This window comes from Astyanax mexicanus, chromosome 23, assembly GCF_023375975.1.
Source record: "Astyanax mexicanus isolate ESR-SI-001 chromosome 23, AstMex3_surface, whole genome shotgun sequence".
Taxonomy (NCBI): Eukaryota; Metazoa; Chordata; class Actinopteri; order Characiformes; family Acestrorhamphidae; genus Astyanax; species Astyanax mexicanus.
In genome coordinates this window covers 19,696,826-19,724,592 of record NC_064430.1, presented here as the reverse complement: position 1 = coordinate 19,724,592, position 27,767 = coordinate 19,696,826, and the positions used below count along the sequence as shown (strand labels likewise).

Genomic DNA, 27,767 nt, shown 5'->3' with positions numbered 1-27,767 from the left:
TAATAGCCTACATGGATTATTGCGCTGTATTTCTTGTGTATTTCTAATGGTCCATTAATTTTTCATGGGGGCCGTGGAAAGTGTTGCAGTGGGATAAGCAGGCGGTGAGTTACAAAAGGTTGGGAACCTCTGCTCTATATAATATAATTAAACCCTGAGATGTGAACAGAGAGAGAGACATGCTGTAAACTAGTTTACAGTGGTGGTGAAAAAATGCAGACATTTGAACCTCTAAAAGCTCGTTCACCCAAAGTTATCACACCAAATGATTATGAATACAGTGCCTAAGAACTGAGATCCTGCAATTTGACCTCTAAAAATGGCATATTTTAAAAATGGTTTGAGGGCACTGTGCAGCAAAAAATTGTCCCAAAAGAAAATATGTTTGTGTAGATATCAAAATTCGATATAAAATACAGACACAAGTGTGTTCACTGGTGCGTTCTGATAGTTAACAGAATTGCTATATGTTTGTTGTAATCATGAAGACACCATGTTTTTAATTCACTAACAGGGAAGTTTGAAATGTACCACAATATGAAGGTGTAATTCTAATAAAATGATTTGTAGGTATGTAAAATATCAGATGTTGACATAACTCCACTATGATTTATATGTTTATTCACTTTATGACTTTATTTAGTATGACAAGGATTGATAAAAGGTTTATTATGTATTATTACATCAAATTATGAGGTTATGAGTGACAAATCAAGCAGTGATGAACTGATACAGAGAGAATGCAGCTTAATAACAACTTTATTAGAATTAATTGGCCGGTTTTCTACTGCGCAAAGTGGTTCTGAGCAGTGCAGTAAGCTAAATTACATTTGTGTCCCAATTGTGCCACAGTTCTCCATTGCAATTTTAGCATGCTAACATGCTAACTCTGTGAAATCGTGGCAGGAATGTAAAAACAGACACATACACAATGACAGAACTGTTGCATAATTATTACAAGAAACCATACACTTTCTGGTCCTGATTTAGCAACACACACATGGAAAAAGAAACTGTAACATTTCCATACTAGCGTGAAACAGCATGGCACAGCCTTAAGGGCAATTTATACTTTTTTTGTTGAATCTACGCCATAGCCTACACATATCTTCCCTTTTGCCATGTACCTTAACTACACCGGTAGTCTAACACGCACCTCTAAATAAATGTAACTACACATTGCAAGACATGGACAGCAGCAACTGTGATTGATCTATTAAGGCTCATGTTCCCGCCCGCACATTCTCGCCTTTTTTAAAACTGTTTTAAACCGCACAGCGACGCAGGGTCCCGCTAGTGTGAAACTGTTTTCGGAACTGGTTACACTTAAAATTCTTTAATTTTCCCAAAGATTATTAGTGCTATATGTATGAATTCTACCAGTCAGGTTGTAAGGAGCAGTAAAGCCACTCCTCTGAAGTTTTAGTTTAGTTCTGTACCATTGATGCTGGAGCAGTATTAGAATTAGCCGCTAACCACGCTAAGCACTAACTTTTACGCCATTCAGAGATGAGTATTATCGGCATGTAGCCTGCTGCTCACACCAGCTAGCACTGCTGGAACAGCAGTAGCATTATACGTGCTAACCGCTAGTTTTTTTGCTGTTCAGACGTGAGCATTACCGGACTGTACCCTGCATGTTAATCATATTAAAACAAAGTACTTTGGACAGACCGCAAGCTAATATCACCCTGGCTTACCGGAACACTCACGGTTTCTCAGAGTAGCGGGCAGCATTTACATCCTGTCGGGCAGCATTTACATCCTGGTAGCGCTACCGGTTAGCCACTAATGCTAATGCTGCTGCACCCAGCCTTAGTGGAAATCCGAAAATCTTAGGTTACTGTAAATAAATGGAAGTGCTTTACTAATCCAAATAAACAGTTTTCAGGAGAGAAATCTGTGTAGATTAACATCCAGCACTTGTTTGACTTTAAAAGATTTTTCTTTTAAGAATTACAGTTTTGTTTACTTTTGTTTACCCCGCGATCACCCAGAAAAAATAACTGGCGACATCCCTGTTCCTTACTAGTGTTATAAGTGTTATAATATATAATGCGCCTTATAATCCAAAATGCCTTAAGTATAAAATACATCAAAAAAGGATGTTTTTTGATTGTGCACTTTAGTGCGAAAAATACAGTAACCCTTTGCTCCTGCAGTATTAAAACAGCCAATATTATATAATATGATCTAATCAGTTTCTCTTTACACTGTAATTAATATTCACAATAAACAGACCAATAGCAACACACCAAATCTGTTGCTTTCATTTTAACAAATGTTTCTATTGGATAGCGATGATATCACTAAGGAATTTCTTATAAATAACCAGAATCAGAGCTGGGGTGAGTGCACATTAGTAACTGCCTAATGAACACTTCATTAGCGTGTTAGTGAACCCCCACTCCCCGCTGTGGTGACCTGAGGAGCTGTACTGATGCCCTGTGTTGTGTGTTTTGGCTCATAGGCTGTCGCAGGAAGGCGTACTGGTGTAACTGTTGGTGTTTGTGAGCTGTAAGGGTTTGCGGAGGTTAATAAATATGGTGAGAGTTCATTAGCATAGCGACTGCACTCCTCACTTCAGCACAGAATGGCTGCAGCTTCCCTCTCCTGTAGGAGTTACTCCGCTGGGTTGATCCAGGGACCCCGAATGACCCCACCTCCCACCCAGCTACCCCCCAAAACCCTACCCCCTCCACTGCGTGCTTGCCGCTGACAGCAGGATGGTTAGCCTGTTAGCTTTCAGGATAAGATTGGATCATTTGGGAATGTGGCGGTGGGCCTCGTCTGCTTTTCTCTGCTGCTACAGACTTCACTTCTTTGCTATGGCAACTGTATTCCGACTGACTCTGGAGAGCGGAGGCAGTTAAAATTAGCGGCACTTGCAGGGTTAACAAAAAGGTGGATAGCCGCAGATGAGAAGCTAATGTTTCCACATGCAGATATCTCAGCACCTGTCCACACCTCTGCTACAAAACAATATCAGATTCAAAATTTTCAATATTTTTTAATCAGTACACAGAGTAATTCCTGTTCTGTGCATTAGTCTTTGAACCAATTACTGTAGAAAACATGGAACTTGTAGAAAACCTGGGGCCCTATCTTACACCCTGTGCAAGGCGCAAAGTTCATTGCTATTTTAAACCTTGCCAACTCGTTTATTTTTTGCCTTGCACCTGCAACTTTTAAATAGTTGCTTCAACTTAAACTTTTAAATATTACTTTTCCTTATTCTGTTATATAATAAGAAGGCAAGATTACACTTAGGAATGAGTTGATGGACAGCCTTTGCCAGAAGAGACCAGTAATCAGCAGGACATACATGGTGCTCTTTCCACTGATAAAATAAAGTAGTTGAGTTGTCGTGGAAACCATCCAACTCTTTCAACTTTTACTGTTAAAACATTACACTTACCCTGTGTTCACACTGCAAGATGACAGAGCAGCAAGCGACCAGTCATTTTCTTATTGAAAAGGACATGATTTGTAGCCGTAATTCGTCGACAAGCGGCATGTGACATGATGACAGAGCAACCAACCGAGCCAGGATCAGGGATTCGAGGTCCCCAACTTCTTCCCTTTGAGCATTTGTTTCCTACTAGAAAGGGAATTATCGGCTATCTATTGGTATCGTATTGCCTAGAATATATATGGCATTAATGTGGCATTTAGCTCCACCCAATATTGGCGACCAAACAATTGAGCTAAAAGACGATCAATAATTATAATCAGCCTCAAAACACATGTATATTTTCCTGTTTTATATGGTGCATCTTTGCACAAACACATGGGCAATCTGGAGAAAATGAAAGTGTGTAAGAATGCAACGGATGGCTGGATAGGTAGCTTGCTAGATTAGCCAGCGTGCTAACTGGCCACAACGATGCACACTCACATGTGACAGTCCAAGCATTCTTAAATACACCCACAAGAGACGAAAGAGACTTTGTCACACCAGTGTGAACGCAGGATTACTGGACAAACTGGGTATCCAGTGAAAAAAATCCACATTTGTGCTGTAAACATATCACAGCATGGTGCACGATTATGGTTTAATTTCTATAGAAAATAGGAAACAGAGTGATGTTTTCTACAGTCATTGGTCTGAGCAGTTCCATCTCCAGGATGACTAGATGACTTTGCACTGCATTTTTTTTTTTTTTACATTCATTGCATTATTTATAATAATTCTGTTACTGTTTTAACAATAAATCATTTTAATGAATGGAATTAGTTTTTTTCTTTACTGGCTAATTAATGTTTATTTTGTTTATGCTGTCATATATATACTCTAACTCTTCTGTTATCAAGATTGTTTTCTCTTTCAGTCTGTGTCTACTGTAAATTCACAGCAATTGCAGTTTCTGAGTGAAACTAAGGGTTGCTTTATTGATTAATTAATAGATTGATTGATTAAAAATAGATAAGTTGATGCACACTGTTGCCAACTCATGTGGACTTGAGGCAGGTTTAGCTTTATTCACATGACTCTCCTCTCCTGTGAAGATCCCTCTCCTGTGCTTGGTCCACCTCCCTCACACCTCACAGGCACTCATGGAAGAACCTTGCATGGTTCTCCTTCGCACACTGAAAGAACACATGAGTTGGCAACCTGGCTGCAGTATCCCCCACCTGGGCTTCAGGGAACTCCTCCACATGTTGGTGCTTTGTTCCCTGTAAATGACTGTAACTGCTGCGACAGAGCTTGTAGAGCTCCACTGGACTGGCATGCGTTGGCTAGTGCTAATGCTAGGCTAATTTTCTGCATGCCGCCTCTGAGGCGTTGGCACTGCATGCAGCAGAGCATGGGTTTGGGTCCAAAACTGGCACACTGATTGGTCTGAATGTAATGTAAGAAGCTTCTGAGGAAGAGCTGGGTTGATTAAGCTATCTAGAGCTTGTAGGTTCCTTTCTGAGTTGCTAGCAGAGGACAGGTAAGTTTCTGCTTTGTGCAGGGCTTTGAAGGTAAGAAGGTTCAGAACCAACGCACACAATCTTCAGAAAAGCTGATGTCCTTTAAAGTCCACAGTGATGGAGGAACTTGGCTAGAACCGGTTTGATTTCCTGGTAGAGGAAGGTCCACACACTACACCAGTAAAAGGAAGAAGAAAGTTTCTATAGTCATTATTATACTTCTGCATTAAAACTAATCTTTTCTCATATCCCAGAGCATTCGGTCAGCAATGCTAAAAAACACCCCTGGAGCAGAAAGAGGGTCTTTCTCAAGGTTCAAACAGTGGCATCTTAGTGAACCTAGGAATTAAACCCACTGCACTGTGATCAATAACCCAGATTTCTACCACTTTAGCCACCACTATTCTTAAACACGTTGACCCAGTTTCCCCCTGGTCGCTTCATTTGCCTTCATCTGAGTATCAAGATAAGTAATCTGGGTAAAGCCAAGCCACAAAAAAGCAAGACCCTATTTACACCAGATCCCACTTAAACATCTACAGTTACAGTAGATACAGGATTCATTTGTGTGAAGTCAGTTTTCTGGCAGAACACTGGTTCTTTTTATTCTTCTATTGTTTAATTGTACCCGAAACCTGATTTCCCTTCTCGTGCGCTCACGTCATGCTGCTTTATGGGTACAGTGCGTATTATGCTGATGAATCCTTGCACAACTGACAACCTTTTACAAAACAATCAGTGTTGAACATAGAGAGACGCAGCCCACCTAGGAGATGACAACTGGAAGTAGCAAATTCTTTACTGTACTTGCTTAATTGAAGGTGAAACCTAAGTTAACTGGACAAAATGTGTACAATTTAATGAACACCTCAACCTTTCAGGGTGTAAAAATATGCTTTAGACAAGAAAAACTAGTCCCAGTACTAATAAAACTGAAGCTCCTGCCAATGCAGTAAGTCACTACTAATTCCTTGTGAGCATTGACTGTCATAGCTATTGCCTATGTGGTTCAGTTCATTCTGACCGCAATCACCTTTTTTTGATCCTTTGGACTAACCCCGTACGTACTTGACTAACTTGTGTAAAGGAGACAATACACATTCTGGTCACATGAAGTGACCAAGTGTAAATAAGGCCTTTGTTGTCCCATTTGTGTATAATGATTCAGATGTACTGTAATTCAGTCTGGATAAATGTTTACACAAACGCTATAAATGCTCAGATCCTTTTTTTTTTAAAGGACAAGTGGGAACGAACTTGTATCCGGTGTTACAGAGACAGGACATCAGTCAGTCCCCCACATTTGACACCGAATGTCCATCTTTATGCGATTTGAACCCTCAGCATAATTTGAGTGATTAGATTGTAATCCAGTGGCCTTCCATACAGTCCAACAAATTTAAATCTGATCTGATAATCATAAATGCACACTGATTCGAAGTAGTTGCTAGATTTTCAAGTCTTGTGATGACTGCAAATTATCAATACACATTCGTTTTTGTCTAGGATTTACTTTTTAATCTGTCTGGAAACCCATCCCATAGTTACTATATTTGAAATACTCTGACTAAGGAGATTGAAGAATTGTTGGAAATTTCGCCACCTCCTTCACTCGGTTTCCAGTCAGGTACCTGTGTCCGACTGTTTGTTCCTTCATGCAAGGATTCGGGTCAGCTGGTATGTGGGTCAGCTAACACCAGGACTTCCTTCAGGTGCACAGGTAGTACTGTGGAGAGCTAAACTCCTCCTGTATTAGAGATTAGGGATTAACAGAAATATGTCAAGGTGCCAAATTCAGGTCCAGAACGTAATAATCCACCCCATTGTGTTCCAACTACATAAATGGATCAGAATGTAGATCAGACCTCTGCTCAGCTTAGTGCTAATTAGTGGCTAATAAAGCCAACAGGCACATGAGCTTATTAATACACCATAATGAAACCCTCACTGCTGATCAAATGTAAATATATAAAAAGTAAATATGTGTAAATACTGAGAATGTGTTACCCAGAAGAACTCTCTCCACACAAACACACACCCACAGTTTACCATGTCGAGGCTAATGTGTATGCTGTGTGTGTGTGTTTATGTGTGTGTGTGGTTCCCTACAGATAAATGGGTCGTTTAAGCTGGGGGCGGCCCGGGTGCTGTCGAGTTGGCAGTGTCTAGCTCCAGTGCTGCAGGACAACGGCAACATGAACGGCAGCTCGGAGCAGCAGGACATCCTGCCCCCAAACTGCATGGTGAAGGACCGATGGAAAGTGGTGAGTCCACACAAACACACACATACACACACCAACACACTGTCCAGAGGGACCTTTAGGGGGATGATGTGTGAAGAAAAGGAAGCATGGAAACATGCTCTCAGTTTTTGCTGCTGCTTTAACTGTAAACATACCATTATGTAATAACAGCAATGACTAGAAAAATGCATTTCCTAAAATGCAGAATGTTTGACCAGCTTCAGTGGTTCCCACTGCTGCTAGCTGGTTGCTCTGCTATCCAATGCACAATGGGCTGCAATGCAAAAAGTGTTGCTAGGTGATTGATACACTGTTGCAAGATGTTACAATCAATAACAATAATTGTTTGTTAGATAATCATAATTCATTGTTTTGTTTAGTGGTTGATAGGTTGTTGCTAGGCAGTAGCAATGGTATCCAAGATGCAAGTTGCTATTTTTTCTTAAATGGGGGTCAAGTGGTTGCTGTGGTAGCCTAGGTGGTTGGTTGGGTGTTACTAGTCTATTTATAATACTTAAAATGTCACCCCATTCATTTCTATTGATTGATTTACCTTTCACCCAGCTTTAACACACCTTACACAAGTGTGAGTATCAGAGTAGGTGGGATACAGTATGCAGGATAATTAATGTAAGTAAGTAATGTAAGTAATTATGTTTGCAGTTAAAAACCACAACAGCGAAGAGAAGTGCTCCTCCCCCATCTGAGAGAGAGGTCAGCTGTGTGGTTGTGTGTGTATGTGACATTCAGTGAGCCATAGTGCTGAGCCGGTTGTGTAAGAGAGCAGTTGAAGCTTGTTTGGTCGAGATCTCAGAGACCAGCCCATCAGAACAGTACTCCACATACAGCTGATCCATCCACGGAGCACTTACTTTGTGTGTATGTGTGTGTGTGTCTGTGTCTGTGTGTCTGTGTGTGTACGCACGCATCTTTACTGGCTGTGCTATAATCGCAGCAAACCCAGAGTACCAAAACACATTTTAAGGTTCTGCCGCTGGAGAATAGAGATAGTCACTGCCTCTATGATGTCACCATACACATCTCTGTGCTAAAGGCAGATAACAGAACCTTAATTAAAGGTTATTTGCATAAACACACACTACTACCTAGATTAATTAATTCATATAAATGATTTGATTGGGTTTAGTTTGATCTCATCAGTAAAACTGGAAGATAAGAGTGTAAATAATGTTTTGATGTACAGCTGAAGAAGATCGGTGGTGGGGGTTTTGGGGAGATTTACGAGGCGGTGGACCTGCTGACCCGAGAGAACGTGGCGCTGAAGGTGGAGTCAGCCCAGCAGCCCAAACAGGTGCTGAAGATGGAGGTGGCTGTGCTGAAAAAACTGCAAGGTAGAGAATAAACACGGCCAATGCATTCTACATTTGAGAGTACAAATATTTCTGTTGCCCCCTAGGGACCTATTGCACCCACAACTACCCCTCCACCACGGCCCCCAGTGTGAGAATCACTTATTTAGAGTATTCACAGGTTACTGACAGACTATTTGCAGATTTATTTAAAGAGTATTTGTAGGTTTATTTACAGAGCATTTACACATTTATTCATAAAATCTTTACAGATGTATTTGGTGTTTACAGGTTTGTTTATAGAGTGTTTATATATTTGTGTAGACTCTTTACTAATTTATTTACAGCACATTTACAGATTTGTTTACAGACTATTTAAGATTTTGCATTCAAGTATTTACATGTACTATATTTACACATTTATTTGGAATATTTAAAAGTTTTTATTTACCTAATATGCCTATGCAATCTACTTTTAAAATCTTCCTTCTCCTGTATAGTTCCCATTTTAAAAATAAGAGCTTCAGAAAGTTTAGAAGGTTTTTTTTCCAGCAGTGATGGTATATATGCCGTAGATAGTGGGAAAGTGTAATGATTACACAAGATTGTTTGATGTGGACATGAGAGGTTTCGTATTTGTTTTTTCTTTTGTAAAGACAAGTGTACCAAAGGAAACAGTTTTACAGATTTACAGTATTTTCTAACAGGTAGTCAGTAATCTAAATACATTTTTGATAAGCTCAACCCTAATTGCTAGCATGCTGCTAGATGGTTGCTGTAAGTAAATTGTAAAACTCCTCTGTTTGAAAAGTGATGGTGGTTGAAGTTGATGAAGATACGGAATGGCATTGGTGCACAGGTTTTTCCACACTTTAGAAACAGTGCTAAACTCTTTAGCTAGAGTGGTAGTGAGGACAGTGAGGCACGTGGAGTTCTGATGTAACGACACATTCAGCATGAAGCATCAGTAATGTGGCAGACATGACCATGCTCATGAGATGAAATTACACACGCACGCACGCACACACACATACACACACACACACAAACACAGTACACACATACACAGCTCATGCTCGTTAGGGAAATGAGCATGATTCAGTGAGGGACTGAATTAAATGTCATGCATGATTACAGTGGCTTGAATGTGTGTTACTGTGCCTTTTTAGGCAAAAACCATGTGTGCAAGTTCATCGGCTGTGGAAGGAACGATAAATTCAACTATGTGGTGATGCAGCTGCAGGTATAGTTCCTCACTTCCTCACTTAATCAACTTATGAACCATTGGAGTCATTATGGGGAATATTATTACCCACCAGTATCTCATCTGCTTATTTATTGTTGCTAATGCTAATTTACACTTAATGTTTTAGTTATTACTCACAATAAATATGAATCACAAAACTAATTTCAACCATTTTTTGAGACTTTAACATTGAATGGGGTCAAACTGACCCCAAAGATAAGAAGATTTTATAAATCTTTACAGTGTTAAGAACACCATCTAATGTTATCAATGTGCCATTAATAGATAATATTGCACAGTTAGCAGCACTGAGGAGAGTTCTCAGAAGGTAAATAAAAGAGTTTAGTTCTAGTCTGCCTTGCAGGGCTATTTTACAGTAGAGCATGAAAACCAAACATAATATCTTAAACTATATATATCTATTACTTTAGAAAGTCACCTAAATATAGTGCTGTCATCATATACGTTTCTGTGCTTCTCAGATAACACAGTTCTTAATTTATCAATTCACAATTCAGTTTTATTTTATTGAAAAACAGTTTATTTTCTGAGATGTTTTTTTCATTTATACTGATTACCTATTATTTGTGTGTGTGTGTGTGTGTGACAGGGCCGTAACCTGGCAGATCTGAGGCGCAGTCAACCACGCGGAACCTTCACCATGAGCACCACCCTGAGACTCGGCAAGCAGATCCTGGAGGCCATTGAAGCCATACACTCAGTGGGCTTCCTCCACCGAGACATCAAACCGGTACCTGCACACACACCTGTTCTGTAAAAAAATTAGAAATATAGAAAAAGTGAGTAAAAGCAGCTAAATGCGTTGAAAACTAAAATATTACCTACCTTTTTGTGTGTTCAGTAAGTTTTTGTTAACAGCATTGAGTCTGAATAAGAATCTGAATGTGTTTCAGTCTAACTTCGCTATGGGCCGGCTACCCTCCACTGTCAGGAAGTGCTATATGCTGGATTTTGGGCTGGCGCGACAATACACCAACACTAATGGAGAGGTCCGACCGGTATGTCACTCTATTCTTCTCTTGGTAGTCTAAATAGCACTGCCCACCTTGAAACAGATCAGAAACTCTCTTCAGGCTGGCTCTAAAATAAGATACTGGCCATTACACACTGTTATCTCAAACATGGATTAACATCAGGCTGTGTTCAGCTCTGCTCTGTTCTTCAGTTAATGTTACAATCAGTGAGCAGTGAGATAACAGTGAGTCAGAAAACACACAAGGCTATTAGAGATGACCTTTTTGTATTTTTGGTAAATATATAATTTGTGTGCATATACATTTTGCTTTCACATTCTGCTGTTAGCTCTGCCATTACCTCCTTTGTTAACTCTGCTTTTAGCTCTGCAATGAGCTGTGCCATTAGCTCTGCAGTTAGTTCTGTAGTTATTTCTGCTGTTAAATCTTCTTTTAGCCCTGCTGTTGCCTCTGCTGTATCTCTGCTGTTAAAAAATACAGTTAGCTCAGTTTTTAATTCTGCCAGTTAAAATGTGGTTTTAGCTTTAGCTTTGTTTATAGCTCTGCTTTTAATTCTGTTTTTAGCTCTGCTTTTAGCTCAGTCGTTAGTTATGTGGTTTATATCTGTCGTTAGCTCTGATTTTAGTTTGCTGTTAGCTCTGACTTTAGCTCTGCTTTTAGATTTAGTTCTGTCGTCAGCTATGTTTTTAGCTCTGCTGTTAGTTCTGCGGTTTACACTGCCATTAGCTCTGCTTTTAGGTCTGTTGTTGGCTTTGTTTTCAATTTCTGTAAGCTCTGTTTTTATTGTATGCTTTTAGCTTTATGTTTGCTTCTAGCTCAGTTTTTAGCTCTGCTGTTAGGTCTGGTTTAAGAACCTTCTATTAGCTCTGCTTTTGTCTCTGCCATTAGCTCTGCTTTTAGCTCTGTGGTTACCTCTGCTTTTAGCACTTCTGTTAAATCTGTGATCTGCTGCTGTTAGCTCTGCCATTAACGCTGATTTAAGTTCCAATGTTAATTTTGCTTTTAGCTCTGTGGTTACCTCTGCTTTTCACTCTGTCGAGAGCCAGATGGAGAGCCTACCGACGTCCTGTTTCCCCATTATATCAGAAAATGACTGCAAACAACTAGAGGGAGCCAGCGAGTGAATCCTCCATGAATAGGGGTGAATGGAGTTAAACGGCGAAAAGCTCTAAATAAAAATAGTAACTACTGTTATCTCTGACATCAATTCTACAATTAGCACTGCCGTTACATCTCTGTGGTTAGCTCTGAGGTTAAGTTTGCATTTAGCTCTGTTTTAGCTCTGCTGTTACCTCTGCTTTTAGCTCTGAGGTTAGCTCTGCTATTAGCTCTGATTGTAGCTCTGTCATTATTTCTGCGATTAGCACTTCAGTTACCTCATCGATTATCTCTGTGGTTAGCTCTGAGGTTAAGTTTACATTTAGCTCCTTTTTTAGCTCTGCCCTTGCCTCTCCTTTTAGCATTGAGGTTAGCACTGTTGTTAGCTCTTCTATTACTTCTAGCTGCCATCAGCTTTTCATTTAGCTGTGCCACTATTTTTTGCGATTAGCACTGCCGTCATCGCATCAATTATCTCTGTGGTTAGCTTTGAGGTTAAGTTTGCATTTAGCTTTGCCGTTACCTCTGCATTTAGCTCTAAGGTTAGCTCTGTCGTTAGCTCTGCTTTTATATTTAGTTCTGCCATTAGCTTTAGCTTTGCTTTCAGCTTCCATTGGCTGTGGCATTAGTTGTGTCTTTAGTTGTGCTGTTAATTTTTCTTTCAGCTTTGCTTAGCTCTGTGGTTTGCACTGCCATTAGCTCTGCTCTTAGCTCTGTTGTTAGCTTCAATTTCAATTTCTGTTAGCCTTTAGCTTTAGGTTTGCTCCTAGCTCAGTTTTTAGTTTTAAGGTTAGCTCTGTTGTTAGCTCTGCCATTAGCCCTGCTTTTAGCACAGCTTTTAGCTCTGCCATTATTTCTACAATTTGCACTGCCATTACCACATGGATTATCTCTGTGGTTAGCTCTGAGGTTAAATTTGCTCAGTTTTTAGCTCAGCTTTTTGCTTTGAGGTTAGCTTTGCCATTACCTTTGCTATTAACTCTGCCATCATTTATGCGATTAACACTGCTGTTAGCTCTTCGTTTAGCTCTGTTGTTAACAGGCTATATTGAGTCTATGGAACAGAGACGGAATGATCAGTGCTGTCTGTTCCACTGTGTCAGCAGAACCTTAGCTCTTCCACACTGCACTCCTCATACACACTCATTCATACTTTAACCACACCTCTCTCACCCTCCTCCCTCTCTCTTTCTGCCTCTCCTTCTTCTCTTTATCTTAATCACTCCCTTTCTTTTTCTCTCTCCTGTGTTTTTAGTGTGTGTGTGTGTGTGTAGAATGCAGTTGTGTGAATATTTAATGTGTGTGCGTCAGTGCACAACACCCTCTATCCTCTACCAGCTCAGCAAGACAGAATGCATCTCTCTCTCTCTCTCTCTCTCTCTCTCTCTCTCTTACCATATTGCAGTATTATTGCAGTAGATCAGATGTGTGTGTTATGCTGTGCACAGTGGTTCTGGACTGCTCAGTTCTCTAGACCTCAGAGAAGGTTTCGGACTGACCTCCACAGATTAGTCCACACCTAGACAAGCCAGAACATTATAACCACCTGCCCAACTGCTCTCCCTTTTAGGATCTGTGAAGGTGTTCTCTGTGATCTCTTCTGCGCCAAGATGTTATATATACTGTATTTCCCCACTAAAGGGTTTTAGTAACTGTCTGGAGGAACAAAAATCACAAAACACAAGCAATAACACACCAAGAAGGAGTTGTTGGAATTCAATTAAACGTTATCTTAGTGAATGTAATGATATTTGTCTGATTACAATACTAAAGTAAAATACAAATTTGGAGAAAACTGTACAAAAGGTTCTAGTGCCCTGTTAGGCTGCCTCTAGCCTGGATACAAGATGAGTTATGGTTGGACATGAAAGCACACAGGTTCCTTTGGCATATTTGCCCATGGATGTTGTAGTTGTGCTTGTTAATTCTGCTCACTTGTAAATTTACAAAGCTGGCATCCCAGTTGGTCCACCAAACGCAATCCGATTGGCCAGAACAAGGAAGTTTCACAATCTGGAAGAAATATTGCTAGGAACCATTGCTGTATGTGCATAGCATTATCCTGCTGAAACAGAAGCTGGAAGCCCTGCCATTAGAGACAACACATGTGGCAGCAGGATGTCCAGCACATATCACTGAGCTGTTAGTGTCCCTAATGGTACTACTAGGAGTGACAAACTCTTGTATGCAATTGTTTCCCAGAACATCACACCAGCAGTTGGGCCAGTGTGTCGTTTCACAGCAAAGGCATGATTCAAAAGCTCACCACAAGGCCTTCCTACTCTTACCTAAAACATCCTGAATGTTGCTAAAGACGATATGTTCATGACACCGCTGCAAACGAAGGCAATGGGTCCTGGCTGATGAATGGCCCAGATGACAGGCAATTAGTCAAACCGACCATTCTGCTTCTCTCAGTCCAATGATGTGCCCTATGTTAGAGTCTGTCAACTGTTCACAATGTCTTTCAGTGTTTTTCAGTTTGTGTCTAGTTGTCGACAATCTCTAACCAATAGGTACACCTTCCAAAAGTAGCCTCTGAGAGCCTTTTTATAGAGCAGCGGGGGAAAGCATATTTATGCTGTCTTGTAGAGACCCAGTGTATAGCCAAACTTTTTTTGATTATACTCTGGGTTTTGTTATTTTTTGTCAATAAGAGAGGTAAATATTATTTATTCAATATGTTTATTTATTACATTTACATTGAGTATTTTTTATAGCTGTATAAAACATGCATCTATTATTTCTGCAAAATATGTTTGTTCTTGTCTTTTGATTTACAGCTGCTTCTACACTGCATGCCTTTGGGTTCAGTTTCATCTTGATATTATTATTATTATTACTATTATTATTTCATGGTATATTTTCTGTTGTTTTAGTTTGATTATGTTTTGTGTTTCAGTATTTTTAATTTTTTTTGCAGTTTTAATTTCAGGCCTGCATGTCCACCTGCCTCCGCAAACACTGCCCTCTACTGTATGGGCAGAGGGTCATAGTGAGTGTCCTCTGCTTACGTTCTGTTTACTTACGTTCTTTTGTTCTGAGCACATGATTTATTTATGCTTCCCCCACAAATATACAATAGCATTGTGTAAGTATCACTGTGTGTGAGTGTGTGTGTGTGTGAGAGAGAGAGAGAGAGAGAGAGAGAGAGAGAGAGAGAGAGAGAGAGAGAGAGAGAGAGAGAGAGAGTGCATGATTGTACAATTGGGGTGCAGTTAGTGTGTGCTATCCTTGATTTTGACCTGGCATGTGTATGTGTTTCAGCCCAGAACTGTAGCTGGGTTTCGCGGGACTGTTCGGTATGCATCTGTTAACGCCCACAAAAATAAGGTGACCACACACACACACACACACACACACACACACACAAACACACACACACACATACACACACACACACACACATGCACACACACACACAAGCCATTGGTGTGAGGTCAGGTTTACACTGTGGAGTGAGTAACATTTGATGTTCCCCTGGTTAGGAAATGGGTCGCCATGATGACCTGTGGTCACTTTTCTATATGCTGGTGGAGTTCGCTGTGGGTCAGCTGCCCTGGAGAAAAATCAAAGACAAGGTACTCAAACTCTGATACTGGAAATACTTGGGAATACTGAGGGAATACTGTGGAAATACTGGGAGAGATGGAAGCATTCTAAAGAGGTTCTCAAAAACATTTTGAATATTTGAAAGCGTTTTTCAAATACAAGGTCTTCAAGGTAAAACTCAAGGTTGTAGTATCAGTGTAGGTTCCACTGTTGTTACAAGTCTTTGCAGCCTAACCCCTTAAATATATCCTAGAGGTGAAAGGAAGAGGGATTTTGATACACTGTTCCACTATTCTAATGTTGACTAGGTGATAGCATCTTTGTATACAGTATCTTTATAGGCTGTTACTGTTAATACTATTATGTGTGTGTGTGTGTGTGTGTTCAGGAGCAGGTTGGTCAGGTTAAAGAGCGTTATGACCACCGGATGCTGCTAAAGCACATGCCCTCAGAGTTCCACGTCTTCTTAGACCATGTTCTAGCTCTGGACTACTACACCAAGCCAGACTATCAGGTATATATATATCATATATGCCATCATGTAGCTTTATCATCAAATACACCATTATAAATGTCATCAAGTACGACATCATTGTAAACCTCAAATCTGTATGATCTGTATCTGACCCTCTGTGTGTGTGTGTGTGTGTGTGTGTTTGCATGCAGCTGCTGATGTCAGTGTTTGAGAACAGTATGAAGGAGCGGATCATCACAGAGAATGAGCTCTATGATTGGGAGAAAACCGGAACGGACACCATGCTAACGTCCAACAGCGCTACGCAGCAGCACACCCGACCGACTGCAGCGATGGTGGGGTAAGATCTTGTTGACTGACTCAGGTTAGACGTGGTGAGAACCATTAACGTAAGATAAGGAATTGGTGGAGGGAATTCTTTCGTTATGAATAATTATTTCAATTTTGGATTATGAATTTGAGTTATAGGATGCATTTCTATAGGAGAAATCCCATATGAAATGCCATGCCAAATGGGGTTTGTAGTCAAACATGATGAGGAGTACAAACTCTTGTCGAATAGCCCACCCCTCTTTAGAATAGCCCACACCCAGCCTTTAGCTGATGCTCCCTACAGGCTTTCCAGTGCAAAGAAATTACTATTTTTACACCATTAACAAGTTCAAAGTAGCTTCATACTTCACTGGTAGAATTCCATGGGCTCTGACATTTAAAGCGAGGCTCTGAGAGTTTGTAACTTTAAAAGTGCATAGGTAGTTTATTACAAAACACTGTTTATACGCACAGTATCTTCAGATAGTTCACTGGGTGCCACGAATCTTGAAGTCATGACTAACAGGGACGAACGAATAGGTATGATAGTGGAACACATTGTCAAATGAATGACGTGGAAATGTAAGAATATTCTAAAGCTATTTTAAGAAACAGATGGAATTCATGCATTTCCACTTTGAGCTTGTTAATGGAGTAAAAATAGTGATTTCTTTTGCATGGGAAATGCTATGCCCCTATCGCTAGTATTGTAAGCCTGTTGGGAGCATCAGATAATAGCTTTGTATTTTGGAATGCTGGTGGTAAACAGAGGCGGATTTTTCATATAAAGTTACTTAAAACAATTGCCATTTGGTAGGAACACAGATTGGAAATCCCAGAGCATTCTGTTTTAGACTGTTTTAGCCAATTCACACAGCTCAGTGTTTAAACTGTAGGGGCACCCCCTCCAAGATACACACACACTCACACACACTTCCACAGCCCAGTGTAATATTGTGTGCTGCAGACTCTCTCAGGGCTTCGTTACTGCTGCAGAGTGTGTGGGATGACAGCTGGGCAGATTGAGGAGTGTGTATTCATGCAGATAGTAAACTCTATAGGGAGCAAATCCACATCCAGAAACTCAAAATCTGCCCCAGGATTATGTTCCATCTGCCTGGATAGGTCTGTGTATATATGAACTGCAGCAGAACCCTCCAGGCAAACTAAATAATGAGGTGGGCTGTACTTTGTAGACCTGGATTTTTCTTATCTTATTTTCTTATCTTATTTTCTGATCTTGTGTGCCCACCTTGTTGTCACCCATGCAGCAGTCAATGAATCGCTGGCCGGCGTGTTTGACAGAAAGCAGGCAGGCGGCACGCTGGATAAAATAATATTGTTGAGCAAACCTGAATAAACAAACAGAGAAAATATAGGCTTTATTTGTTTAATGAAGACTAACAACCCTGATATAACATTTCATATTATTCTTATGCACATTCCACTATGAAGCAAAACCTTAGCAACCACTTAGCAACATCATAGCAGCCACCATGAATAGCATAGCAACACCTTAGCAACCACCTAGCAACATCATGGCAACATCGCAGATGCTATAGCAACACCTTAGCAACCACCTACCAACCACTTAGCAATGCCACAGCAACCAGCACCGATACCATAACACCTTTGCATCCACCTAGCAACACCTTGGCAACCACCTACCATCCACTTAGCAACACCATAGCCACCACTTAGTGACATCATACCATTAACTGGAATACCATAGCAAGCCGTGGAAGACATTTTAGCTGGGTAACCTTCCTGCGTTTCCTTCAGGATTGTTACAGTGAAATCGTCCTGTAAATTATTTCACTTTGCTTTACCAGCTATAGTATAAAGAATACATGCTATTCCCTCTATTAGAATAAATCTTCAGTAAGAACCACAGTTTCACAGTGTTTAAGGCAGTGTTTCAGGTTTAGTCCCGCCATGTGTTACTCTTTGTTTGTTTAAAGTTGAGCAGAACTTAAAGTGATTTTAAAGTGGAATTTCTCCATTTTGCTCAATTAAAGCTCTAGCTGGTGAACACTGATGAGTATCGTTAAATCTCATTGTAAATTAATGACTTTTGGTTGCTGTGTTGCTGTCAGAGCTGTAGGTGTGCAATAGTGGATACACATTACATTGTGGGATAGACATGAAAAAATACTGTTTGTAAAAATGTTTTTCTTTATTTTTTGTTTTTTCTTTCTTGCTCTGCTGCCTCGCTCCACAGGGGGGTAAACGTGACCCCTGTTCCAGGTGACCTTCAGAGGGAGAACACTGATGATGTTCTGCAGGATGAGCACCTGAGTGACCAGGAGAATGCTCCCCCTGCTGGCCGGCCAGAGAGTACCCCAGCGCAGCTTGATGGAGAAGGCTGGGAGGACACCGACTTCAACCGCAACAAACTCAGAATTAGCCTGAGCAAGGTGCACATTTACATAAATCTTTGCTCATTTACATACACCTTTACACCGCATTGCATTGATTGTGTTACCTGCTTAAATTTAAATATGAAAAATGAATGCTCTAGAATTTCTTCATTTTTAGGGTCAGGAGGAGGAAGCTAACCGTGGAGTGTGCCCTGTGTCACCGCAGAGGGGTGGGGCAGGGGCAGAGTCCCCCAGTGTACAGGTGCGCTCTCTCAGGTAAGAAGTTAATAGGATTGTCCTAACAGTCTTAAAGGAGGGTAATTGTAACTGCTGCACCATTTTAGTGAAACATGGCTTCCCTTTAGCTACCAGTGTGAATTGTAACAGTGTATTTCTATTTGGATGTAGAAACATATCTAGATGTTTCTCCTTTAGGTCCAGGATGGACATTCTCGGCTCTCCATCTCGTCACCTCTACTCCTCCCAGCCTGCCCAGATGCTGTCTATTGATGGCTGCCGTGGTGACCGTTGCCGCAACGAGGCTTCGGCATCAGTGGACCCAGAAGCCCACAGCAACGCCTTCATCCGCTCTGTACCTCTGGCTGAGGAGGAGGACTTTGACAGCAAAGAGTGGGTCATCATTGACAAGGAGATGGAGCTTCGGGACTTCCAGCTCCGCCCAGGGGCGGAGCCTACCACTTCTGGTACCACAGATGAGGAACCAGAGGAATTACGGCCTCTGGAGGAGGGCGAGGAGCGGAGGAGACACCGGGCTGGGGACCAAGCAGTCCGACCCAAGCTCACTCAAGGTGACCGGACCATGCGACTAAATGAGGGGGAGGTCTCCAGGAGAAGTGGGCGGGGCCAAACCACATCAGCTGACAGCCCAGCTCAGTCGCCATGCCATTCTCTACCCTCTGGCCGAGCGAGAAAACGAGAGTCAGAAACCGTGGGACCTCAACGACAGGTATGAGAAAGTCACTCACCTGTGCTGGAGCAGGACTGCAGAATTTAAAGAGCCCATATCCTGAAAAGCCATTTTCTATGATTTCCTGATGTTTGAAAACACACCCTACTCGTCCCCTGTCATACAGTCCTACAGTCCATACTATGCATATTGAATGTTTTTGGGTGATAAGCTCACACAGATGCTGTAGGTGGAGCTTAAAGAGGAAATGGAGGAGGATATGGGCTTTTTAAAGACAGAACCGGCTGGGTGTGGGAGAGCATTTGTATGCGTTTGACTGTAATGTGGTGTAGTATTACACTAGTATTAAGTCGTTTAGGACAAACTCTCCAAACAAACACAAAACGTACATGTGTATACAGCTGTGTTCTGAGTGTGTGTGTGTTTGTGTGATGTATGTGTGTGTATGTGTGTGGTATATTGAGTCCAAGGGTTTGTTCAGATTATATAGGGATGAAACAGAAATTATAATGCACAATAACAGTCAACTCTTTTTAAAAAAGAAATTTCATAGTTTTTTACTAAATTATCTGTGTACGTGTATACTGTGCTTGATTAATTTACAGTAGTGGTGAATGGACTCAGTTCTAAGTCTCCATAACTTCAACAAAAATACAGCTATTTTATTTACTACTTATTTATTCACTATTCAAACACACCAGTTATCTTGTAAAATCTATGCAGAATAATAGTGATGGTACAGTATTTATAAATCTGAACAAATGCAGTTTACTTTTATTTTCTCCAATTTAGAGTTTACATTTATTTATTACCCAATTCATGTTTATATGAAAAAATCTGAACTTTTTGAGCTTCAGATGTCTGCTTCCATTTACCACCACTGACTGGGTTTCTCCAGAACAGGGCATTTCACACCAAACCCAGGGTGATAGTTTAGATGATGCTAGTGGTCAGTGTCTCTTTTTCTCTCTCTCTGTCTTTTCTGTGTGCCAGACTCATCTCTCATTGGTTCTTTTTTGACCATCAGCATTTGGTTCACATCTTTTTTATTCAAGTATCTCTGGTGACCTGCAGGCGAGGGCGAGTGTGATTTAGAACATGATGGAAATGGCAGAGTGTGCATTTGTCAGTGTTTTGGCTCCACCCTCACTCAGACTCGTCTCTTCGTGTGGCTGAATGATGTTTTCACTGTTTCTGTCTCCTTTCTTTGACTTGAGTTCATAAATTCAGTTTCAGATTTAAGTTTAGATATAGATTCAGATTTAGATTCAGAGTTAATCAATAAACCCGCCCAACACTGAAAATAATGTTCTAGCTAACTGTCCCTGATAACATGCCCAGACAGTTTTGTCCACTGGTTCAAAACAGTTGGCCTTTAAAACATTAAAAAAAATGTTGGCCCCATTATGTATACGTATGTATGTATATGTATTTGGTATACCTAGCTGGGTTCCAATAACAGTTTCATCCATGTGAGCCCCACATGAGTGAACTGGCTGGGGTGATTCATTTTGTCTATACTGACTGTTTTAAACAGTCTCACTGATCTGAATTAAAACTGTAATCAAACCTATAGCTATTTATATGTATTTTAGATTACATAATTCTACTAAAATAATTTTCTGTGTTAAAAGCAGCCTTCCTCTGCGTTTAGATCTCACATATTTTTTTGTGTTCATTTATAAGAATTTAATAATTATTTTAAAATGAACAGTAAAACACTTTAGAGGCTATGTTAACCCTCGCCCCCCAGGACGTAGCCCCTCACTCAGACAGTGAAGGCATGTGAGCACAGTGAGCTCGAGTCAGACCAGGACAAGTTCACACTTCATTACTGCTCCCTGGAGAAGATCATCTGCATCCACAACAAAGCAACGTTTCAGAAGTAGAGTCTTTAACACGTTCTGCTGCGGTCACACCATTCACATGACCTTCAAACATTCCAGATCTGGTTGTGTGTAAGAACGTCTCCTGCAGTTGTCCACTAATGAATTACTTCAGATTTAAAACTTCAGGGTTCCTCTCACTGTCTAACGAGAAGGAGAAGATATGTTTTTTCTTTTTCAATTTTTAAGAAAAACACATGCTAACATTTGTCAAAGGTCAGTGAAGGTCATTGTTTTCTGAGTGTGTATGAACAAGTCAGTATGTTTACCCAGGAAATATTGACCTCTTTTCTGACAGCTGATTTTTGACAAATAAGGTACACTTACAAAAAGTAGTTGTTGTGAATGTAAATACAATATATGGAAGTGATGACAAAATTAGAGTGAAAATTAGAGTGTTGAGGAAAACACGAAACAAGATAAAATTTAAATGGGCACATAGATCATACACACTCATACACACTCATAAGATTGCTGAAGCTGGTTCTCAAAAATAAAAATACTTGGCGATAAATTTGGCCAAGGAGGCTTTGCAGTGTGGCAGAAACATCATGTGAAACACTTGCTGTGGCCCCAGGATGTCCTGCACATTTTACTGAACCAGTTATTACCCCTCATATCACCACTGGGGTTTCCAACTGTTCAATGCAATGGCTTCCCAGATCATCACACCAGAAGCTGAGGAACCACACACAGCTGTACGTTGCACCACAGCAAAGGCAGTAGAATTTCATATTTAAATTTTGTTGGTTGAAGCTGTGTTCGCTACTAAAGTCAAACTGGGCAAATGATGCATATCTAGCATTCAATGACCTCTCACCCAGAGGTATACTGCCCAAAAGTAGCAACAGTAGGCAAGACCTAGTGTTTAATCAGACTAAACCTGTAGTCATTTATATATTTGCCCAAAGAATAACTTTAGTGCAAGGTTTGGCAACAATCTGGCTGCATTATTTTTCCCTCACTAGTTTATGTTCCAGGACATTAGGCATGTCAGCTTAGTATATATATATATATATATATATATATATATATATATATATATATATATATATATATATATATATATACTGACATTACCTGTACCTGCTCTTTCACACATGTAATGCACACATAGAGGTTTTTTTTATTTGTTTAATGTATTGTAGACTAGGTGTGGCACCTGTGTACACTTTGGATATTATCTGAATATTTACATTCACACATACACTTCCTCCTCTGCGTTAAGTCCGGAAAGGTTCTGGGTTACTGTACATGTCGAGAAAAAAAAAAAAAATATCTCTAATAAAACACTTTTCTAGATTCATTGTTTGTGTGTTTGGAAATGTTCTTGCACAGCTGTTTTAACAGGTTTATTTTTGAGAAACCTGAGAAAATTATGAAAATGTGTTTTTAAGAACATCAGGTTTCTCAACTCTAAACAATTAACACACATCTCCATACACTCACGTTCATGATTAATACTGAAGTTGTTCTTCATGCCCGCTGAACAAGAACCCAGCCTTCAGTTGTTCTGTGAGTCGAAGGTTGGGCAGGTGTTGGGCACATATTTTGTAAAATCTTCCTAAACCACCAGCCAGAAAACTCTTGAGTCTTTGCTCCGGAGTCAGATCTTCTATTTCCATTTTTCCCAGCAGTCTCTTTTCGCCTCTTTTCCGTAAGCGCTTTCTTTGCTCGACTTTTCCGCTCTAAAGTATGACTCGTGTATTTTCACCCGAGGAGAAAGTACCAGGGTGCCGTCGGATCAGCAAACGAAGAGGGAAAGAGGTGTTTGGGGTAAGCACAGTTCAGGATGGTCCCTTTTTCTCTGTTTCATAGTTCACTTCATATCTATAGTTTTATTTCCGTTACTATTCTTTAATTTTCCGTCTTTGTTTTTCCCATCTTTATTCCCATGTGTTTGTATCCGTGTGCCTGATTTTGTAGTTTCATTGTCGGTTCTCAGATGCTAGTGATTAGGAAAACTATACAGAAAGGAAGCTTCTTTACAGAACCTCCAGAATCCTCAGTGTCTTGTGTGTGAACATGCAGAGCGTCCACAAGCCTGCTGTTGGATCTGTGATGTGACTGAGCGTCTGTTAGCTTGTCTTTTAGCTGGTCTAATGTTAAAGCTGGTTTATAGGCAAGTTATTTTATATATCTGATAGATAATTAAACTTTGGTGTTCCTTTTTAAAAGTGTTTGTCTCTCCTGACTGCAGTGTTTCTCTGTCCTACAGCCCCTGCCCCCCAAGTCCCCCCACCATGCACGCTTTAGCGCTAATTAACCATTTCAGTAAATCACCTTGTTTGCATGCTAGCCATTTGACTTATTCCAGCACACACACAGACAAATACACACACATACATTATTCAGTCAAAAAATCTCTTTAAGGTAAAAGACAGACTTTCCAAATGTGTTGACAGTCATTAGCATGGCAAGCTAACCCTACCTTAGCCTGCAGCTGACACAAGTAAAAATGTGTGTAGTTCATCCCTAGCTAGCTATATTTAGAAAAAATAGTAGAAAAAAACAGGGTAGGAAAAAAACATTTTAACACATACACATCACCCTTAGGAAATATAATAAACATTAGCTAGCATTATCTCAGCCTGCTAGCTAGCCTGGGTAGAGGCTAATAGCTTTGTTATATGTATATACAGCTTAATGCTACAGCTAAATATTTAGCTAGTCAAAAAACAATATTGACAGAGTTTTCCTGCATGCTGGTCTCTATCTAAGCTGGTCACCTGGTTTAAATGGGTGGTTTTACCAGTAAATATTATGTTTTCATGTGGATGACTTCAGCAGCTAGTTTGAGCTCAGTTATACTTCAGCTAACTTTAGCTTTTCAAGCTAACCACAAGAGTAAATGTTAAACTACCTCGAAATTTGGTCCCACATCCTACTGAATTTATGTAATAAATGCTTGTAGTATGTTTGTAGTAAATGCTTATTTCTCTCCATGACCAGTAAACTTTTTACATTTTTAGCTGCAATTAATAAAGTGTGTTTCGGTTGAGGGCAATACTAAATTGAGCAGGTGGGGGTTCTCTGGGAACATGGCTGGAAAACACTGCTGTACTGCATGCTTTCTGGGAAATGATGATGATTGTGTGTGTGTGTGTGTGTGTGTGTGTGTGTGTGTATGTGTGTGCATGTGTATTTTATTGACATACAACTGTGTCCACTTTCTTACTCAGTCTTCACCACCACTTCTCTCTCTCTCTGTCTTCTCCACATTTCAGGTGGATGATGACCGGCCACCCTCGCCCCGTCCTAACCAGCTCCGCCGCCTGGCCTCCTACGTCTTCTCCTCGTCCACCCTAGAGACTGAGCAGTACCCTCACTCCTCCATCATCCAGCGCAGCCGCTCAGCTGAGAGCAGCCCAGCCCACGGCAACATGCGGCCCGGTGGCAGCCGCCGCCATGCTCCCCTGCAGCCTCCCGGCAGCCCCCGTAGCCGCCACTCCGTCCTCAACGCCTCTCGGACGCAGATACAACAGATCCTCGCCAAGCTGATGAACAAAAACAGCTGAGAAAGCAGAGCCTGCACCACCCTGTTAGGACTCAGACACCTGTGGGAAAGGTGTGGGAGGGTTCCCTCTGATGCAATAAACTCTGGGCTCTGCTGTGGGCTCTCGGGGAGGTGAAGAGGATCGTTTGTCTTTTGCACACTCAGCTTATTTGGCCTTGTACTGCACTCTGAGTGCTCAGAGACAACCGAATTACAGATGCGCTAAAATTCCAGCTGCGCAAAAACAACAAATGAAGAGAAAAGAGATTTGCAGTTGGTAAAAATGAACTGGCTGTAAAATTGTTCGCTGAGGTTCAGGCACTCCTGGTCAGAGTCCATCTGTAGTTGATCTTGAAGTGTAAAACAGTGTGTTCAGTTATTACTCACCAACATCACTGATCACTAACATATCAAAAATATTAACACAATAACCTAGTATTGCTTTAAAAGCATAAAAAACACCAAAACAATCTCAAACCTTACTGTTTATAACTACATTTATAAATACATTAATTGACTGAATTCAAACCTAGCTGGGTCTGTTTTCATTTGGCTGCAAATCACAATAACAATTTTTATTATTATATTACACTTTTAATATTATTTAAAGCTATGTTGGTGAAAGATTTTTACAATGCACACTGGGCACACTTTGTTTCTTTTTTTACAGAATGAAACTGGTGTGCAGAAAAATGTTAAAAAGGTATTACAGCACATTTTTTATGCTATATTACAATTTCTTTCTGATCTGCAAAGTTTATTAAATGGATAGAAATTGTGTCTAAAATATTCAAAAAATGTCAGATTTCATTTCATTGTAGATTTTAGTATTTGAATAGTATTTAATTTAGATTTACATTTCGAATTACTCATTTACACTTAGATCATCAACATGTGGAGTTTGAACAGGGGTGCACAAATGTTTGCACACCACTGTAACTTCAGTATGATAAAGTTTCACTCACACATACAGTAGATGACACTGATATAATTTATGCAATGATAAAAAAAGGGAAATATATATAAAAAGCGCTGAGATGTTTAATTGAAAAATGAGTGGAGCTTTTTCCGGGTGTTGGGTTCTTTTATGCAATGCTGTCTTCCGTATGATTGGCACATGGTGGGTGGAGCTTTCACCTGTTGTTTTGCACTGCTTCATCTTAACGGCCTCAGTATCATTTTTGTGTATCTCTGTCAACATTTACTGACCTCTATAGTCGTTCGACAGGTGTGGAGAAAAATGCTGTGGTTCTTTGTCGCTTAGTTTTTCTTGGAATGTTTTAATGGGAATTCTACAGAGCCTGTCTTTAACCCTCACCCCGCTGTGTCTGAGCCGCCCTCACTGACCTCTACTGCTGCTGCAGCGTTCTCATCTAAAGGTGCTTCATTCCATTAAGAATAAGTCAATAAGGAAAGTGTTGATGTGGTGTGAAGCTGTAGGCTGGAGCTTTATTCTCAAGGGGTCACAATGCCACCTAACCTCCAACTCTTCACTACTGTTATCATAATCTTCATCAAACTCCTGAAATTGGTGAATTTGGAGGAAAAGTTCCAGTTGAGTTTTGAGGAGGATAGAAATGCAGTAGTCATGTTAACTGACCTCTTTTATAACAGGTCAGAATCTTTGTGCGTTTGGCCTGCAGGCAGTAATACTTAATATGATGATAAAGATCTTCATGAAAGACCTTTTTTTCTGTAGCTATGGAGCGCAGAGAGAAGCTGGGCGGTAAATTTGTTAGTGTGGAATATTTCTGTCTATCCAGTTATGTGAGGATTGGGTGAGGCGACTCTTTCGTTGTCGAGGTTCAGGTCTTTGTTGCGGGTCACTGTGGTGTCCTTTAGTACTGTACTTAACTCCTGCACTTTATAAAGGACGGCCAACTTGAGCCATAATCCTTCTGGGGCCGGAGAAGTAAACCGATGCAATAAGGAGCGAGCGAAGATGTAGAACTGGCTTAATGCTGATGGTGTAGCTTTCGTCATATTCTCATATCAGATTACCCAGTATGTGTCTGAACTAGGGCTGCAATTTATTCTAGATTCATTATAGAATGAGTGTGTAGATCATATGAACATTACTGAGCATTATGGAGCGCCCCCTAGACTTCCTATTGTGTATTACAGTCTGTCAGAATGAGTATGTGGACCATATGAACATTACGGAGCATTATGGAGCGCCCCCTACACTTCCTGTAGTGTATTACAGTCTGTCAGAATGAGTATGTAGACCATATGAACATTATGGAGCACCCCTACACTTCCTATAGTGTATCACAGTCTGTCAGAATGAGTGTGTGGACCATAATAACATTACGGAGCATTATGGAGCGCCCCCTACACTTCCTGTAGTGTATTACAGTCTGTCAGAATGAGACAGAGGAATTATGAACATTACTAACCATTATGGAGCGTCCCCTACACTTCCTATAGTATTTTACAGTCTGTCAGAAAGAGTGTGTGGACCATATGAACATTATGGTGCATTATGGAGCGCCCTCTATGCTTACTGTAGTGTATTACAGTCTGTCAGAATGAGACAGTGGAATATATGAACATTATTATCATTATGGAGCGCCCCCTACACTTCCTGTAGTGTATTACAGTCTGTCAGAAAGAGTGTGTGGACCATATGAACAGTACAGGGCATTGTAGAGTGCCCTCTGCACTTCTTGTAGTGTATTACAGTCTGTCAGAATGAGTGTGTGGATCATATGAACATTGCAAAGCATTATACAGTTACATTTATTTTTACTAAGACAAATCAACAATATAAATGTATTTAAAGTTTTGGACTAAATTTTGCAGCCCTAGTCAGAGCATTATGCTTGGTGTCCATTACTTCCACAGAAGAATGCAGATACTGTGCATTTTAGATGCGTTATGTGTGTAGTAGCATCATTTGATATCCAGGAAAGGAAATGTTCTTCCACTTTTATAGTGCAATACATC

At 40.5% G+C, this 27,767-nt stretch overlaps 1 protein-coding gene across 3 annotated transcripts in view; it reads left to right on the top strand.

Annotated features, from left to right (window-relative positions):
• ttbk1a (tau tubulin kinase 1a) overlaps positions 1-27,767 on the top strand; it is a 47,565-nt gene that overhangs the window by 6,959 nt on the left and 12,839 nt on the right. The window contains exons 2-14 of one of the 3 annotated variants that reach the window (XM_049471163.1): positions 7,029-7,181; positions 7,824-7,874; positions 8,365-8,512; positions 9,640-9,713; positions 10,327-10,467; positions 10,631-10,735; positions 15,077-15,142; positions 15,298-15,390; positions 15,750-15,875; positions 16,028-16,176; positions 18,370-18,565; positions 18,687-18,784; positions 18,944-19,475. In XM_049471163.1, the coding sequence (XP_049327120.1) occupies positions 7,113-7,181; positions 7,824-7,874; positions 8,365-8,512; positions 9,640-9,713; positions 10,327-10,467; positions 10,631-10,735; positions 15,077-15,142; positions 15,298-15,390; positions 15,750-15,875; positions 16,028-16,176; positions 18,370-18,565; positions 18,687-18,784; positions 18,944-19,475 (1,848 nt within the window). In that variant the 5' untranslated portion in view covers positions 7,029-7,112. Of the gene's footprint in view, positions 1-7,028; positions 7,182-7,823; positions 7,875-8,364; positions 8,513-9,639; positions 9,714-10,326; positions 10,468-10,630; positions 10,736-14,732; positions 14,805-15,076; positions 15,143-15,297; positions 15,391-15,749; positions 15,876-16,027; positions 16,177-18,369; positions 18,566-18,686; positions 18,785-18,943; positions 19,476-27,767 lie in introns of those variants that run through there. The other 2 variants (XM_049471164.1, XM_049471165.1) reach the window with 2 other exon arrangements.